The following is a 19587-nucleotide window of genomic DNA, read 5'->3' on the forward strand; positions in this document are numbered from 1 at the left end:
AATACACACATTGGCTAAACTCCACCTATTGCAGACAGACACCTACTGTGTCTGGAAATATGTTTAATTGCACCTAAGACACTAAAAGGCCTTGAACTTGTGTCTGATGGTCGTGCCTTCGCTTGAAGAGAAGAGGCACTAAACTCACTCAGGTATGCTGCAGAAAAGAACTGCAACGTGGCTAGACCGGCTCATGTTCATTCCTTCCGACCTCACAGGGAGAATAAATGCATTGAACATCAAGAGGAGCCCAGGTATTACTCTAAGCAGAGTCTATATAATTACTAAAAATAGATGCTATGGAAAATCCCTGTGCTTTAAGCCCTTGCAGCTTTAGGCCAAATTCCAGAGGCTGTCACAACTGACAATGTGCACGTTTGTTAAGCAGCGGTGCAGGCCACATCTAGCTGATTGGGGACTTTATAATGTATGTTTTACTAATGAATTTTAGGCCAGCTGTGCCAAATCAGCTAGTTTATTTGGGCACATTCATGCAGATTGTACATTGAACTTGAAGCAGAAAGAAAATTCTTTCACTTTGCAGTGCTGTGGAATGAAAGGGATGTGTTCTCTGAGTTGAGGAGCACATTTGGCACGCTCAACAAGGGTCTTGAAGGCTGTCAGGAGGGTCTCTCACAGCATGATTGGAAGGTCTTGTATTTTGGAATGGATTTGTTAGAGGGATAAAATATTTTTCCTGTTATACTTTCTATATAATGTGGGGAGAAAAAAAATAGGGTAAGCAATAGAAATTTTTATCCATAAGCAAATGGGTTTGGAGCCCAATGCTGTGTTGTGTCAACTAAGCAAGGGGGAGAGAGAGGGCTTCTGGTGTGCTATGGCACAGGCTGAGTCCTGGCTCAGCTCCTGGGTGCCATGGGACCATGGGGAACATCTTCCTTGGGGCCTACAGCTGTTGTAGGAGAGAAGCTCTCAAACACAGGATAAAAGGTGACTATGTCAATCAGGCTGCATCAGGAGCTGCACATTGGTATTCTTAAAGCCAGCAGATGACTGTGCCCATTGGCAGCTTCCCATCTTCACTCCTTTCCACAGATGCCTTTTCCTCTCTGGGACACCTAATTTCCACAGCCTAGCATAAAGCAAACCAAAGTAGCTCATTGCTCATCTTACCTGCATATGAGACAGGAAAATCCAGTAGTACCTGGGCAAGCAAGGATTAGCAGAGCAGATATCTGCATTTACAGCTTTGCTCTGTTCCCTCCTCGGGGCTCTAAGCCCTTAGCCAGGGGAGAAAATACAGGTATTATTAGGTTGGGAAAGGAGTCAGCATTTCCACATGAAAATTTGCTTTGCAGGCACAGTGTAAGCAGAGGAGAAAATCTCATTTCATACAATTTGTCACTCTCCTTTGATTGTGTCTCAGTTTTTGCACGTTTTCCCCCTCTGTGCTTCTCCATCCCTCTCCCCTCTCACAGCTCCCAGATTGTGCTTTAAACAATGCCCCAGCCTAAAGGAAAAGGCCATTATGCAGATCCATGAATACATAATTCAAAATCCAGCCACCACAACAGTTGCCCTTAACTTTTTTAACCCTATTGTGGGCCGAGAGGCGACGTTCAGCTGCAACAGCAGATGAGGGAAATATGACACACGCAGGTTTTCCCACAGCCTTTCGCCCCCTCTCCACGCTAATCCCATTGAGAGCCTTGACGCCCGGAGCACAATGCAGGGATCCCCGCCGCGGGCCAGGGGCTCAGCAGCCCCGTGCCAGGGACATCCCCTCCCTGGCATCTTTAGGAGGTGGGATGCTGAAGCTCTTTGCAGTGATTCAAGTCTGGCTGTTTTAGCCTGAATGTGAGACAAGGTCGTTTATCTTGCGGTCTCAAGTTCTCCAGGAAGCGAAAAGGGACTGCTGCAAAAAGTTTTGCTGTAAAACGAAACACCCCAAATCCCCCATTGAATTCACATCCCAGAGCTCGTGATGGTTTGTCTCTGCTTGTTTGTTTCCACCTGCTTTCCTTAGGCTAACTTTGGAGAACACCAAGAAGCAAGGCTGTGGTGTCCATACACCTGCAAAGCAAAAGCAGCGCCTTCTGTTTGGAGGATAAATCGGGGTATTTAGCCTTCCAACAACATGCAGCCCAGGCAGACTGACCCACAGCATGCAGTCACTTGGAGTCTGGCTCTGCACAATATGCTGCCCTGTTAACTTGCCTGACAGCCCCAACACAACCCTCAGTGTCTGTAAAACAGTCCCTTTAATTTAGCCCCTTTTTCTGACTAGTGTTGGGTCAATTTAGTGTTCTCAGTACCTTGCAGACATTCCCTTTACAGCTCCATCCTCTGAAGAGCAAAGAATGCTCATCCTAAAGGTAACTTTGGCATTCCAATTAACCCCCTGTAACCATGTTCCTGTTTGCCTGTAGGCAAAGCAAGTACAGCAACTCCTCTGTGCCCTGGGAAGATCCCCTGCAAGACAAGGAGATAACCAGCTCCTTAGCAAGTGGATTAATAGATTGTGAAAAGCCTGCTTCTAACGTTCAGCACAAGCATTTCTAATGGTCTACAGACAAGTGAATGATGGGCTGATTTTTACTAAGTTTCACACAATGGTGAATTAGTGTCTTTCGCTATGGTAACGGCAATAAAAGGATACAGAATGACTCCAAAAGATCCTGGCTGACTGGGGAAATTAGTTGACATTCTACAAGCCTATTCAACCAGGAGAGGGTTTCATTATGTGAACTTCTCCCAGCTCCATGGGTCTTATCAACTTGTTTCCCCATAGCCCACTGCCAGGAAAGGGGACAAGGGAGCGGGAGATAGAGCTCATCGAGACTCCAAGTGGTGGGGCTCTGAAAGGAAACCATCCTGCTCATGGGAGGCAGAAGGACGAGGTCAATTGCTGCTTGCTGAAACTGCTGGGGGAAAAAAATCAACAAGGAAAGGAAAACACCAGGTCAAAATCAGCTCGAGGCTTCTCACTAGCTCAGGAAAAGATTAAGTTGTGCATCATCAGCTGATTCAGTGAACTGCACATCCAGAGCTCCAAGACATCTGACTGCAGTGTGTCAGCAGCAGCTTTGCTTTTTGCCAGCCAAAAAGCCACACGCACCACCCAAGTTTCACAGCTGCTATGGCTGATTTCTCAGCAGATGAACTATATGATGTCTTTCCCTTAAACCTTCAAGGTTCATTTCTATTCATTGCTGTCATCGTCTATAGATCTCACGGTCCAGAGACTTGGCTAGTGATACAACAGAACATCTAGAAGAAAGGAATTCCTCATTTACACTCTGGAGGGAACAAATAGAACAAGCAAGAAGAGATTGAGCACTTGGGCTGGTGAATGTTATGTCGCTGGGGCGAGTTCCTATACTGTGCTTTTGTCTTCACCACAGAAGGAAAATACAGTCACTCTCCACTTTCAATGGAAAACCACCATTAACTTGGTATAGGAAGGGGAACAGGAAGAAGAGTCTTAAAGTCTTGCATGAACTCACCAAGCACTTCAATCAACTTCTGCAGAGTCTGGTAGAAGCTGTTGAATCCTTCCCCGTTGACTCTGGATTGGGTTAGTCACACAATCCCGTGTCACTCCTCTGCTCCCACAGTCCTCATGGGGATCCAATCTCAGTTTTCACCCAGTCAGAGAACCGGAGAATAATTCCAGTGGGGAGGGAGGGACTTTGGAGGTCAGTTGGTCTGGCTCCCTGTTACCCAAACATTTTCATTCAGCTGTTTCTTAAATTTGTAACAATTCTCTTGCAGTGTGTCCCTGAGCTGCCCCTTACCTGCCATTTTCTTGGTAGAGGAACTGCTTGGTGGACTTCCACCCTCCCGCAGCGCTCATAGCACTTCTGCAGTTATGATCCCTTGGCCTGAGGATGTCAGAGTTACTGGTGAGGCTGATTCAATATCACCCCTTGTTCTGCACAAGGAAGAATGGTGCTTTCAAAGGACTCAGTGGCTCTCACGTTCCTCTTGTCAGGCTTTGCCCCACTCATTAGCCCCATGCCCACCTGGCTGCAGTGCGGTGACACGGAGCATCACAGCAGCTCTGGCTCTGCGGAGCCTTCCCTGCCGAGGGGCACTGCAAACCACGTCCTCAAAGCAAAAAATCAGCAGTGAGGAGTGACTACAGGAGGGGGGAAAAACTGTCAGGAGTGCTTGAGGTCACAGCCTGAGGGCCCTAATCAATAAAAATAAACAACAATCTTCCCTGAAGGAAATGTTCTGTACATTTTATCTCGTTTCTTCTGGAGCTGAGAGAAGCAGAAGGGAAAGGCATTGACATTAGGTTACTTTCTATTTGCTCAAATGCACTGTATACCAACTGTCTTAGCTCCAGCTTCCTTGCTGTCTTGCCTTACTTGAAATTCTTCCAGATAGTTTGATAAATGAATTGTGAAGTGGTCCAACATCACTTGTTCTTTCTGCAGTCCTATCAACAGAATAGGCTTTTAAAGTACAGATCCCCAGGGGAAAAAAATCCTTTCAGGACAGCAGCTGCACACCGCATATGTGCAATGTTTATGGAAAGAGTAAACAGACACATTTGGTTTTAATTCACTTCGACTGACCCAAGGAGTCCTCCCCAGAGATAATGCTCAGGTCAGCCCATAAATTTTCAAATAAGTGTGCATGATTTCTGCTGCATGTCCTCTATTAAAAAGCCAGAAAATTGCATGGGGAGGGATTCCTGAGCAGACATCCAATAAGGACTGTAGCAGCGGAGGGGCCAGGCGTTGTACCAGCACACACCATGGCACAGCTCAGCAGCCTGTGTATAAACCTGCTTCTGTAGACAGAAGTACCTCGTTACCAGAGGCAAGAGTCAGAGGCTCAGACACAACACATTGAATAATCTCTTACCCTGCAAAGAGCCTCCCTGAAGCCAACAGATGAAATCATGGGCTCAGATACCATTCAAGGCGGCTATCACTGTTTGATCCACGATTACAGCTTCTGGGAAAGTGTTCCCACTTCTTCCCTACACTTGATTTTTAGACAAGTTGAAGGGACTTTTTCATAGAGAAAATTTTTATCTTACTTCTTTATAGCCACATAAATCTGGAAAGTCCTGAAGCAGGTGCCAAGATGTGGTTCCCTTCATTATAACCAAAATGCTGTGACGTTTTGAATCCTCTGCAGCAAACCACAGAGCTGGCCCACACTGCTGTGTCCTGGCCCTCAGAGTCCACCTCAGCTAAACATCCCTCCTGGGCTTAGCCTTAAGCATCTGTTTATGTGGTCTGCTGAGCCCAGGCTGTGCAATGCAGCTGTTCCCTACGAGAAGTGTCCTTTATCAATGAGCTTTGCTCGTCTGTGGTGGCTGCTGTACAGTGTTTCCCTGGGTGGAGCTTTGTACTTGACTCAGTTCTGGCTTTTACTTCAGACTGAGAGTTCTGACTTATCATTAAGGCAATGACTGTCATTACACAACAAATACAGGATGCCTCTCTTCATGGAAGTAGAGAACTCACTTCAGGGTTCCTGCCACCACCCTAATTCCACAGTGATAACATCCCACCCTTTTTGCTCTTTGCTGCCTTTGAGGTTTCTTTTCTGTTTTTCGACTGCTTTTTTGTTGACAATGGTGACCATATCAGTATTGTTTCAGAAGACACTTAAGATGGACCCAATCAAGCCTCTTACATAGCTTTGAAATTGGAAAATCCTAAATTCACTTTCAACAAAGACATAGCTGGAAGCACAGGAGGACAGCCCTGATGTACACCAAGTTGTGTTAAGTCCCCAAACTCAAGCCAACTGCTCTCAGTAATATTCCACTGAGGAGGTGATGTTGATGAAACTCGTCCAAATGCAAGAGCAAAATCCCTTTTTTCAATTAGATGTTTTTAACATCTCCAGAAACAGAGTTCCATCAACATCTTGAATGAATTGAGCTATGGGCAATCCTCATTCCTTTTGTGTACTATGAAATGTAGGAAATACAGATGCTGTCTGTTTCAACTGTCAAACAAGCTTCCTGGTGGTAGCTATCGTGTCTGCTACAGCCTTGTTGGTTTAACAAATGTTAAGTTGGAAGATGTGTGCAAAATATTCCCAGCTATAAACATCAGAATCATTAGAATTTGGTGAATGTTTGTAGCATCATCTTGAGAAGAGCTACAACTGCTCTGGCCCTTTTACTGAAGGGTTTTCTCTGCTTTAAATACGACCACACTTGTGAAAAGCCTCATAGCCCAAAACAAGAGACCCTTAACTCGAAACTGCAGGCGACTAAGCAAAGACTTGGCACATAAAAAGCCTTCCATTTTTCTTGGTTAACAACAGAAGAAATACTGCAGACAATTTATGACCTTTCTTCTTAGTACGATCCTGAAACACAGGAGAATTCCCAAGAACACAGATACATTTCAGCCACTGCACCTGAAGGCCAGATACCATCTCTCCACACACGTTTCTGTAGGTAAAATTGTTGAGAAGGACAACAAGGGATAAAACCACAAGACATGTTCATTCTATTGAACTCCTGAAGTCAGAGGTGACACAATTAACACCAACAGGTGAGCATATAAATTCATGTTACACCTCAACTTCAGCCTTTTAAGATGGACAACTGTTTGCAGCATTGCACTGGTATCTGGTTACTTCTTGGTCCAGGTGATTTTTATCTCCAGCGAAAACAAGATGCATAGACAAATATTTGTTGCATTTGTAGTGCCACCAGAAGTTCAGGAGATTCAGGACAAGGGGTAATGGAAAGAAGCTGGAACACAAAAGTTCCATTTAAGCATAAGGAGAAGCCATTTCACTGTTGAGGTGAGGGAGCCCTGGCACAGGCTGCCCAGGGAGAGTGTGGAGGCTCCGTCTCCGGAGGTTTCCAAACCCACCTGGACACGTTCTTGTGGGACCTGATCTAGGTGGGCCTGCTTTAGCAGGTGGGTTGGACTAGATTATCCCTAAATGTCCCTTCCAACCCCCATCATTCTGTGGTTCTGTGATTGTAATCCTGCTTTAACTCATTATAAAATACATGAACAATGGTATTTAGAGGTTTGAAATAGATCCTAGATGCTGGTTGGAAGAGTAGCTGGGAAATCTCTTTCTTGTTGTCAGAATCAAGCTTTTTATTAAATATCCAACTATTACTACATATCACTGTGGATTGCAGGACTTTTGCAGGACTTCTAATGAAGACAGGCTGCTGGCTTTTAAAACCACCACAGTATTTCTGATCAATGCAGAGTAAGAACAAAATGATTATGATCTGTGGAGCCTATTCAGAAGAGAGCTCAGGCTCACTGAAGGCCAGATATCACTTTATTTGATTCCCTTGACCCTACTTTTGAGAAAAGTGGAGTCACTTTGAAAGTCCTCAGCAACTATGTAAGGGTAGGAAACCATTCCACACTCAGCTGTCTAGATTTTAGAGTAGCTTACTTGCCACACAGCCACAGAGAGATTCAGAATGATGGGATTGTGTGAGACTATCAAAGCACCTCCAAGTACCAGCAAATTGAAAAATAAGGTGCCCACAGGGAGAGTCATGACATTGTGAAGCTGTAGCTCCAAGGCATTTTGGATCAATGTACAACTGTGCTGTTCATAGGATTTAATGAAACAATTACATCCCTCCCGTTGATTGCCTTTGCTTTCTACCATGAATCAATACACTGTCAACTGTAAATGTCAATGCGTTTGTTCTTTCCTAGAGAGGTCACTCTGCAAGGTAATCATGAACAACACACATCACTCACTAAATATGCTTTTGAATTACCAGCCTCAGCTTCTACAGAGTCTAAAGAACCGAAAGATGCTCACATGTAGAAAAGAAAAACGAAGGACACAACAGGAAAAACAAAGCCCAAAGGAAATGGGAACAGAAAATGAGCTGTTAAAAAGCACCTAAACCTTCAGCCACAGAAAGTGTATTCCTCTTGGTAAATGGGAAGTGTATCTTGACAACTGCACTCCTTTGCCTTGAGTGGGGATTTGTTAGGAGAGTCCTGTCTCTTCAGGAAGAGTTTTAATTTTAGCAAGCCTCATTTCTCTATTTCAGTGCTCTGCTTCCTCCCATCACGTAAATAACAACTATTATTTTTACTTTACAACACAAGGCAATGAAAGAGAAATGCAGATACAATATACTAAAAGCAGACCAAAGGAAGACAGCTAAGCTCCAAATTACACCACAGAATATCTCTATCCTGCTCAACAGGTCCATGAATCTGTTTAACTATGAAGCTTTAGAGGATCACCACCTGAAGCAGGTATTGATCTGGAGTGAAAGGTGATTGTAATGAGGTAGGGAGTTGCATGACATCAGAAGCTGAAGCTGGTGGAAAACTGAAGACTACAAATTAGTCAGGGAGCAGCATTGCTTTGCTGTCAGCTCCTAGCTGGGGTCACTACCTTTTATCCATGCAAATGCCCTTCTCATCTCCACTGAGCATTTAACTGCTGAAGAGTTTTTTCAGACCACTGCCAGGTTTATTCTCCCTGAGAAGCCAGTGCCTCACACATCCCCTTATTACAACTTGGTAAGAATGTGTTAATTTATTCCTGTCTGAAATGTGCTGACAGCCTCTAACTGAAAGAAGGAAGCAACAGATATAATCCTGTCTCACAACACCAAGGACTGTCCCCATTTCACACAAGAATGACAATGCTTCTCCATAAAAGTATGTTTAGGAGACAGAGGGAACAAGCTATGAGAGTTATCACAAAGCATAGAAGCTCTCAGTGATGCTAAGATAGGGAGGGAGAAGTCTCTTCTCCCATGTTGGCTAAGGGGAGACTTAAGGCACCTCAATCTCTTGACAAGAGGCACATTAACTGGAGGAGGACATTTCTCTGCACCTCAGCTCCTCCAAGCCTTCCACCTTGCTCCTGGAAAGGAGTTATTCACTCCCTTTACTGAAGCCAGCTGAGAAAGGAGTATTTACAAGACATCTGGGGTTTTATAGACTGCAAAAATTTCAGGGATGAGGATAATTTCAACTCGAGGACACAGGTAGCAAAGACTCTTCCAGGTTTTGGGGCACTGCAATAATGTATTTGTATGAAAAATGAGAAGTAAGTTAAGATAGGGAAGCTTGTTTTTTCAACTGGTCTGTCTTTGCTTTCATCTTCAGCTATAGAGACTCATATATTCAGAAAACAAATGGGTTGCAATGCCCTTGGCAATAAAGGAAAGCACTGCTGCCTCCTGACCTCTATGTTCACTATAAGAAACCTATTTCAACATCATTTTATTCCCTGCACAGGTAAGAAAGAAATCCTGATATCAAAAATATCTTAGGTTAAAAATGAGAGATAAAGGAGAAAGCAGGAAAATAATGCACTTTTGATTGGGGTTGGGTTTTATTTTAGCTTTCACATCCATGCACTAGAAACCTTGCAAAGACATCTACTACCAAATAAAGAGACTCGGGGGTGAGGGGAACAGGTGTGAACTGAGCATTGGGTTTTGTAAATACAGTTCTGTGCTTGACTTGAAAATCAGTTGGTCTCTGAAAAGAAAGAGCCTCAGCAAGTAACAGACAAGCTGTTAGTAACTGAAAGTGCAACTGCTAAGTTAGTTGTCTGTGAGCACAACACGCACCTCTCTTGCACCAGAAGATGTGAGCACACTTTGTTCACTTTTGCAGACAGCATTTCTCCTGAGATGCACTGATTTAGTTGTTGCAATCCCATTGAAACGTACAGAGCAGCTGTCAAACTGCATGCAAAAGCCAGTATATTAAACACTATTGATGCTCCTACTGCACACTCTTTGATGGGAATGACATGGAAAGGAACAGCAACAAAAGTGTTTTGAAATAGGGAACTGCCAGGTGGCCCTTTCTTAAGTGTTCTGTGGACCTTAGTTTCAGTAATATACTAGCAGTATAATGTATTGAATAAAGCTAGTGTTATAAAATCTACATTATTTGTCTTGAAATGGCTTTCAATCCTGATTTTTAACAAATCTGTGCTCCACTCAACTCAGGGATTTCCATACTGGGACAAGAGGCGAGGCGATGCTACGATGAATGTCACAAGCCAGACCGTGCCCTCTGCTGGCTGCAGGTCACGAGCAAGTAAGGAGAGAAAAACGTTTGCTGCTATAGTAAGGGTTGGTTCTTACATATTTCACCGAAGTGGGGCAGATAAAACAGAAAATATAGATGTGTGTTACACAGAAAGATCAGTTAGAATAGTGACAATTGTTGATTTGAAAAAGCAACTTTTATTTGCTAGGGGGAAATGCTGAAATACTGATTAAAGACTGGTGCAGCTGGAACTAGGGCACCACATGGAAAAAGGGGACCAAAGGGGAGATACTTCAGCAAGCTCAGTAAGATGCTTTAAAAACATGACTCTTTGGAAGGGTAATTGGGATGGGTTAGTTCAGGGAAAAACCCAGTAGGCTGACAGAGCAACAGTCTTCAGAAATGGCTGGAGCTGTTGCACAGGAACCTTGGTGATTGCTCCTTGCATTCAGGGAGGACAAACCAAAGCAGGTTCACTCACAAGCAAATGTATCAAAAATACCAGGCATTAAAAGCTTCCAACAATGTGCACACTACTCCCTGCAGAAAATCACTGTAAGGAGCTGACTGAACTGCCTTCTGTTAGAGACGGATGCAAAGAGCCAGGCTCACCCCAGCGAGGGATGGCAGATGTGTCCTTGCTCTGCCTCAGCCTGGAGAATAAATGATGGAGAAGCAGCAAACATTTTGAAAGCCCCATCCAGCCTACACTCTACTGCTTCTGTGCAGACATGGAGTGAGAATGTCAACATTCAGTTTCATTCCCTACCTCGAGCTTTTTGCCATAACTGCAGTACACTCATCTGAACACGTTTGGTTGCTTTTAAATACACCACAATGCCCCATTGATTCTCCCTGGACAATGACAATCAGATGTCACAGACAAAGGGAAATGAATGAAATCTGACACATTTATTTGAAAGCCTGCAGCAGACTAAATTGTAAATAAATCCTGCTTTTCCTGCAGCACAAAGGTTGCAGACTGACTGTCCCTGGGGACTCTGCTCTCTTCTCCCTACTTAACAGATTTTCTAACACTTTCTTTTGTCCTGATAGCAATCTCCCAGCAGGACTTTTGGCAGACACATGTATAATGTGTCAAAACCGAAGTGGAAATAACCGATGGGGAAGCACAAAAATCTGATGGGAATGGTTATAATAAGGAAATGAATAAACATCAAACCAGTAAAACATAACCATGAAGAGAGACAGCCAGAAAGCTTCTGAGCTGTCACTTGTCTAAGATGGTCAGTAAGAGCCACTGTTCTCAGAATTAAGGTTGTTCTGTATCAATACAGATAGCATTAACATATGCTCATACTTTAGGTATTAATTTCATCCATTTACATTTCTATTCAACAGTGTTTGAAAACAAAGCTCTCACAAGTTGAGCTTTAAACGTGCTATCAAATGCAGAATGCCACAGCTAGCACCTGGGTACTATGTTTAGCATGAGTTACTGTTGTACATCTGCTCCTGCAAATGCATTTTGGCTTATTCAACGTATCTTAACACCCTCCATTATCTTTGTACTTCAGCAGCTCTGTTCTCAAAATGTTGTGTTTAGAAAGTTCTCCTCTACATGGTGACTTGGTCACTGTGCTTTTCAAAAACCAACTCATATAAAATGAGCTATTTATAGCCAACCTAGCTGCTATACTCATTTTGTTAGCAGCTAGGCTTAACATATATACTTAACACCATGTATAAATGCTGCTATTTATACCATTTGTTTTCCACTGTGAATTTTTATTTCCCCAGTGAGGCTAATACCTGCCTCATACCTAAAGTCAAATCTCATGGCTACTTACCTGTTAATGCTCTCTGAGCAGCAGCCACCTCTAGATCCTCTCTCTGTCATGCAGGGTCATGAGCAGCCTCGGTATTTTCTCCATAGCACCTTCCTCAGCTGATGCTCAAACCTGACCCCAGCTCAGCACCCTGGCCTCCTAAGGACAGCCACAGAGTCAGGGCTGCGAAACTCTTCATCACTTTGATTAAATTAAGGAAAACAAATCACCTGGCAAGTGGAAATGTCATATGGCTTTTTATGCTCAGTGTGTAAGATCATAGGCTCTGAAGGTGCAGCTTTAGAAATATACTGGGTACAACACGTGGCTACGATGCTTTTGGAAACAGTGATGTTTCAAAAACCCTGAAATGTGGTGATGATTTCTGCCCCAAATATTGTCTATACACTCCCAAATACAGACTCTTCCTATAACGGGAGTGAGACAGAATGAACAAGCTTGAAGGAGATGGTAGAGATGGAAATGCTCATGAGGAGAGAAAGTCATACATGTCTGAAGGATTATCTGGGACAACTAGAATGAAAAGGAATTCAGAAATACATGGCTGATCAGGCTGGTGGCTTCAGCATCATCACGTGGCAAAGATATTAAAAGAACTTCAAAGACACTGATGGGTGCACACTTCAAAGGAACAATGAAATGCTCCTAAGAGGTATGATTTTAAAAGCCTTGTCCATTGGACCACCACAAGGCAAGCCTGAGCACACCAACATCTAGACTCATGGTGGCATTGGGCTTTGACAATAGTTTCATTCAGGAATCCAGAAATAGCTGCAATTCAGCCTCATTCAGCAGTAAAATGAATCAGTGTTTGGTTATCTTTGTGCACATATTTCAGAATCGGCTGTTACTTGTTTGGCTGCTCACTTCAGAGAAAGGGGTTTTTCCAACCAAGCAGAAAGGGAATAACCTAACCAAAATACACAGCTAGTCCCATCTAATCTCCATTTGTCAAAAGCCTCCATTTGATTTTATTCTATTGTATGCACAGAAGAATTATAAATTGTCTTTCACAGCATAAAGTCTTCATTAATCTGTCTAGCCAGAAGTAAAATTTAGTCCTAAAACATAGTTATGTGTCTTGAACTTACAGGTCTCCCTTCTAATCAACCACTGCAACTCTGTGACTTCCCTGATTTTGCTATTCACTGGACACTTAAGTCATCCTCCAAGATAATAAAATCCTACAAGGTAATAAATACAGAAGTCACACTCAGAGCTATTATATTACTTATAATAATTCACAGAGACTAGAAATAACTTTATTTTCTGTACTTACAAGTCAAACAGGCCTGTTGAAAAGCAATTACAAACTCGACATGCAGGTTCTTTTGCATTTACCGAAACGTGTTGATGCTGGAAATGAACAAGCTCCCCACTTATTTCCAATTCAAACAAAGAATGGTATTTTTTAGCACTTGTCACAGCTCTGCATTTTCTTACCACCATTTTATACCCATTTATCGACAGATGACAGAACAAGGCAACCTTACTCTCATGAGCTACCTATACTAAAAAAAACTCTTATAAAATATTTGTACTAAATCTCTCTAAATTGAATAATTCTCAGTAACAAGATCTCATTAAATAAAACTGTAACAGTGGTGAATTTTCAGCTCCTCTGAAGGTCAAATTTACAGAACTTCATCCCCAGACTCTATTCCACTTCTAAACCAGGGATAGAGGCATCAGTCCTGAAAAATACTGCACCCGTTTCCTTCTAAAATAAAACTAAAAGCAGCAAGTCAGATCTCAATATACTGCATCAAATTACCTCACTTTTCGAGTTAATCTCGCTATTGACTCTTTTTACAGATAGATATTTGAGTTGAGTGAGAGTCAGAAGCCCTGTGTGCCATGGTGCTGCAGCTGAGAAGTGAAAGCACCGCTTCAGGACTCACAGGAAATGGTCATCTACCTTTAGTGGTCACACTAACAGCAACTTCGGTTGAGCTGTACTCAGTTTTATACTTAGCTCACTTTTTGCTTAAATGCAGCTCTTAAAAGCTCCCCAAGAGAAACAGAGCATCAGATAAAAGTCTAATCCATATCTAGAAGGCATCTCAGTAACAAACAGTGGGCACAAAAAGACGGAGCTCTTCAAGAACTCTCGGCGGTGACATTAAGTCTGCCCCCTTGCAAGGTAACACAAAGTGTAACTCCTTCAGGAGGCCATCATTAAATGCTTCTGATAATCCTTCACGATTCTGCAAGTCATGCTGGAATTCCTCTGTGCCCATGAACTGATTTTATATCATATAAAAAGGTTCTCTCATTTATTTTGGTTTTAAGCCATATGGGCGCTGCTTTTCAACACGTTGTGTAGGCAGAAAACGTTGCACTATTTGACATTTCACTGAGTGGCATTTTCTCCACAGAAAGGAACTCTTTGTAATAATGTTCATAAGCAGTATTTAGTGGTTCTCCCATGGCAATTGGGTTAGATAAGACATGGACAAACTAGATTGTATGGTATACAGAAACTTGTGAGTATCAAGTAATGGAGTAACATCTACTAGACAGAAATAATTGATTTGGTTGCAGATCAGGAGTAGACCTATAGAACTCAATTATTCAACCATAAAATTACCTTTTTAAACCACTGTTGAAGCTGTACTATATATCAATAATATCACAATGGTCAAAGAGATAGGAAGAAAAAAGTTAGAGCTGTAATGTCCTTGAATCCCCAAATTCTTACGTCTGTTCCACATAAAAGCCATCAGTTAATAATATTGGCCAAGTGTTTAAAATTAATGAATGATAGGGAACGTGATCTTCAGAGGGCAACATTGATTTGGTTCCTTTCTGGGGAAAAATGCCTACGTGTATATTCCTGAACAAGAATCTTTCTTCAAAGGTTAACAGGAAACTTGTAGGTGATTCAAGGTAAATACTAGCTCCTGCTATCTAACAAGATAAGAAACACAAATGCATTGGTATCTTTATGATGTAATACATTACTGTATTATACAACAGTGTTATTTCCCCAAATTCCTACAACTTGTATGACTTGACAGGGACACAGACTGCTAGTGACAAGGTTCATACATCAGGTAATAAAGTGCTTTCATAAAGCACCATGACGTCCTGTGTTTCTAACACAAGTATTTAGTCAAATGTTATGAAAGATGTTAACCTGTGAGCTGCTGCACCATCAACAAAACAGTAAACACCCAGGAATTTGATATTTAAGTCTTCCTATACAATTCTGCAGAGAAAAAAATGCAACAGAACCCAGCAGCAGTACCTCATGTCTTTCTTTTTTTAGCATAGTTCTGAACTGTGCACTGAAGGGCTACAGGACAAACGTCCCAAGCTCCCTTTCACACTAGTGATGTGATGTGCGTTAAAACATCCACTCTTTTTAGACAAAGGATAAGGCTTATACCCAAAACCCACCATGCCACCTGGCTGCATATCTTTGGTATATTTTTAGTACAACTATTCTGTTTCATCTCCAAAGGGAAAAGTCTTCCAAAGCACTGCATCTCAAGCCACTGAGACTCTGCTGTGTACTCCTACATTCACTAGGACCTCAGATACTAACCTGCTGCTTCAAACAAATGATGAATGTGCCGTGAATGTAACTTCTTCCTGTTTTTAAATATACTATTGAAATAAAACCAAACCCTGCCAGATTTCATGCCAGAAAGTACGAGTACGTTACAGTTCTCTTGCAAGAGTCTAGGAGCATACCAGGGCAATTTTTAATGAGAGATATCCAAGGTGCTACCTCAAAGCATCTGTAATTACTGTTAATCTAGATTTAATCAACCTTTGTCTCTACAGAAATGATACCTGGTTTTCATTTTGTTTAAATAATCAGATTTAAGATGCATAGAAAGGCTAGAACTACTTCATCAAAATATATTGCAAGCGTGTTCTTCTACATTTCTATTGCTAAAGCCTTGCTGTATCGTAACTGTTACTGGAGCTGACTTTTAAACACAGTACCATGGATTCACACAAGCCTAGCTATATATCTGTATTTCATACTGCTATTTGAGTAGGCATACCGACACACAGCTATAGTACACGTCATCCAGTGGCAGTGCAAGAAAATGTAGCGCCATCAAAATGCCATTTTGTGATTTTTCAACTTCTAAACAACAACATTCTTTCTGAACAGCTCTGTCCAACCAAACTTGCATATTGCTGAACGCTGGCTTCGTCGCTTGGCCCCTTCCTTCTTTTCTTGTACACACTGTAAGGCATCATGGTTCTCTTGTGAAGTACTTTCACTCTGCCCAGTTCCTTAATACGACCTTCATCAACTGCCAAGAGAAGCAGAGAACACAAAGATTAGTTATGTGTGTTGTCCATACGATCTTAATTTATGCAGCTAACTTCAATATGCATAATGAAAACTGTATGAAGCAATAAAACTAATCTGCAGATGAACAGCAGATGAAAACAGAGCTGATCTCCAAAACTGTCTTCTTGAATAGTGGTTCAAAACAAAACCTAGCTTGCAAAGTAACTTTATTTGTGGTGTGTGAAAAAATAAATCATGCATCACACATTTCTACTGGTGATATATAGCATTTCTGACAATACCTCTAGTGCTGCATTTTAAAATCCATGTTCATTGAATGCTCACTGGAGCCCACAGCCAGAAGCGAAACTGTAGCTGGGAAATACTTTCAAACACAACCAACCAGAAGAGACTTGCTGTTGCTGTCATAGTGCACTTAATTACTGCACTGCTTGCAAGATCCACCAGCACAGAGCACTCCCTCTCCCCAGTTGTGAAGTGTATTAAAACCAGCAAGACTCTACCCTGTTTGCCTTAGGTAAGCATCAGGTAATAAACTACCTTTCCAGGTGAAACTCCTTTGGCCCTTCAGCCCCAATCTTTTTTTTTCCCCTCATTTATCCTGGTTTCTGAGTTTCTCTAGTAGAAGGAAGCTAAACACATGCCTTTCCTTCAAGTCTGACCCCCAAGCTCTGCAGAGTGACAGGGTTAGCAGTGCAAGCACTGCCTGGGTGGGCAAGACATAATTGCTTAGTCTTTCAAAGATACACACATCATAGTTGAATCTTATTAACCTCATCTACAGACCCCTTGTGTGTTAATTTAGCCAGATTCATACACATAAGGGCATCGTTGAACAAGTTAAAACTTCCTTATTTTTATGAATCCAACTGATGTTACCATTGGTGAATAATAATGTTATATTGCTGCTGAGTGTCAGAAAAGTTGGCTCTGCAGTGCTAGGAAACTCTTTGAAAAGAGCCAGAGAACATGCCACACACACCTGAGGCCACTGCTGGAGAAATGAATAACAGGATTACAAAACACTGGTAGAAGAAACCTGGCACTTCCCTGAACTTCAGGTTTAAAAAGCCACCAATGTAAGAGTTAACTGAAACACAAAAGATCTGAAATGCGAGTTTGAGAACACAACCTGATAAACCCAAACAGTAACAAAGAAGTTTACTAAGAATGGCAGCATTTGACAGCATCAACTAAGCAAAGACTCAAATCTTTTTTCAGCATCAGGACACTATTTTGGCTGAAGAGACAGCAAAGGTAAGTGTAAATGCTTAAAGTACAGCATCACTCTGCCCCAAATCCAAGTATTTTATGTGTCTGTGTACTTGCTTCATTTAGGTTAGGACATTGAAGACTTCTTGATACAATATCCACAATGAAGCCTTCATAGATTGACTCAAAATTAAACCAACTGCTGTGGAAAACCAGCTCATGCAAGCAGCTACTTCATGGGCCAAAACAGGTTTTATTCACAATGGCTTGCACAGAGGCAGAGAACTTTCTCAGCAAGTTTCACAACTGGCAATAGATCTAGAGCACAGAGGATATGACACCAGCTCTGGGAAGCAAACTGGTCACCAGGTCCTGTCTTTTTTTTAACATACCTGCTCATTAAGACTCACCACCAGACTTGTCTGGAGCAATCTGAAGAAATCAGTACGACAAACCTCTGCCCAAATGCAGCCTTTACTATAGCAAAGCTTATTACTCCACAGACAAAGGAGGTCATGAAATGCTTTTCTTTGCAAGACATTTGAAGAACTTGCTGATATTCACCCAGAGAAATGGATTATAAACATTACTGATTGCCTGAATTTAGTATGTGAAACTTAACGAAGCCTTTACAAAGCTTACAGTTACTTCATTACTTTTATCTATGTTTTGATTGCTAACATGAAAGCACAATGTATTTCTTAGGACTTAACTAGGAAAAGATGGTTTGAAGGAAGAAAATCTGAACAGTACTTGCTAAGATTGCATTCTCCACTAATTATTGTTGGCAACTGCTTTACAGAAACACCAAGTCAAAAACCATTTTATGGCTTTCTCTCCCTCTTTGAAATCCATTAGGTTTTTGATGTGCAGCCAACACCTTTCTGATATCCCAATAGGTTGGTTTTACTACCAGCCCTATTGCCTCTTCTATTACACCCTCCTCCTTCTGAAGGTTCACCCAGGGAAAATGTGCAAGTTTAGCTTCTGGAGGTGACACAAGTGTAAAGTTATTTGAACTTCTTAAATTGGAAAATATATATTTACTGCACCTCCAGGCTGACTATAAGTTTGTGTGCTGAAGTGGACCTGTGCCAAGCGCAGCCTTCACAGTCCCACGCCAAAAGCATTTCCAAAGCCGCTCACTACTGGCTGTTTGATATTCATTGCTTTCAAATAATACTAAAGCCTCATACTCTGGATGAGTTCATCTTTTGGCTTTTAGTGTTCCTGGCCTTAGATTCAATTTCTTACAGTAACTAAAGCTACTGTACCTTCAGTTTCAGTACAGGCTTACCGGCTCAGCTGGACTCGGTTTTTGTTAGTCAGCATTTACTCCAAGTCTACTCATTATATCAAGCACAGTCGGTGCATTATTCTCCCTGCAGTCAGGCCCCTGCTAGCTCAGTTCTGCAGCTATTTCATAGAATCATAGAATGGTAGGGGTTGGAAGGGACCTTTAGAGATCATCTAGTCCAACCCCCCTGCAGGAGCAGCTCCACCTAGATCACCTAGTTTTTTCTTATGTTTAAATGGAACTTCTTGCATTCCAGCTTCATCCCATCACCCCTTGTCCTGTTGCTAGATACAACAGAAGAAAGTGCTGCCGCAACTTCCTGGCACCCACCATTTAGATATTTGTAAATATTAATGTAATCCCCCCTCAGTCTCCTCTTCTCCTGACTAAATAGCCCCAAGTCCTGCTGCCTTTCCTCATAAGGAAGATGCTGCAGTCCCCTGATCATCTTGGTAAATTTGCTCTTAAGAATGTTATGCAAGTGCATCATTGCTGGATGCCTCATCAAGTCATAACAGTGCCAGTTTTTCTGAGTCTTGCTTCTTCAGCCATCACCCCAGACCACTGTGTATGACTAAGACCAGACCTTGCGTGACATGATTTCCAAGACCGTGCTGCACAGCTCATGTGGAAAGTTGTTTCTTAAGAGTATTGCAGAAACCATTCTCCTGTAAGTCCACATTTTGTTCATCTAAGCAAATATCACTGGGTCTTGGGATGTATTTTTATGGGGGTTTTACAGTTTTTTGCAATTCATCTAATTTTGTGCATTCTCTCCTGACATCTCTGTGAACATTTCATCATTCTCACTTGAAACGAGTGGATTTGGTGGAAGCAGTTCTATTAAAGCATTATAAATGAACAGTGGTACTAGAAGGAGGTACAGTACTGCTAATGTCCATTTGAATTACTGGCACTTTGCCTTTGTGAAGATGATCTTCTCATGGAGCTGTTGAGTAACTGTAGCTTACAGAAGAGATATTGTCACCTCACATATAAACCATACAAGGTTTTCTCTCT

General features: G+C 42.1%; 1 protein-coding gene across 7 annotated transcripts in view; it reads right to left on the reverse strand.

The window, feature by feature from the left end:
- Nucleotides 1–12902: 12902 nt before the first annotated feature.
- Nucleotides 12903–19587, reverse strand: part of ATE1 (arginyltransferase 1) — a 79470-nt gene continuing 72785 nt past the window's right edge. For all 7 annotated transcript variants that reach the window (XM_062001354.1, XM_062001353.1, XM_062001350.1 and 4 more), the window contains one exon: nucleotides 12903–16056. In XM_062001354.1, the coding sequence (XP_061857338.1) occupies nucleotides 15878–16056 (179 nt within the window). In that variant the 3' untranslated portion in view covers nucleotides 12903–15877. The remainder of the gene's footprint in view (nucleotides 16057–19587) is intronic.

This window comes from Colius striatus, chromosome 8 (assembly GCF_028858725.1).
Source record: "Colius striatus isolate bColStr4 chromosome 8, bColStr4.1.hap1, whole genome shotgun sequence".
Taxonomy (NCBI): Eukaryota; Metazoa; Chordata; class Aves; order Coliiformes; family Coliidae; genus Colius; species Colius striatus.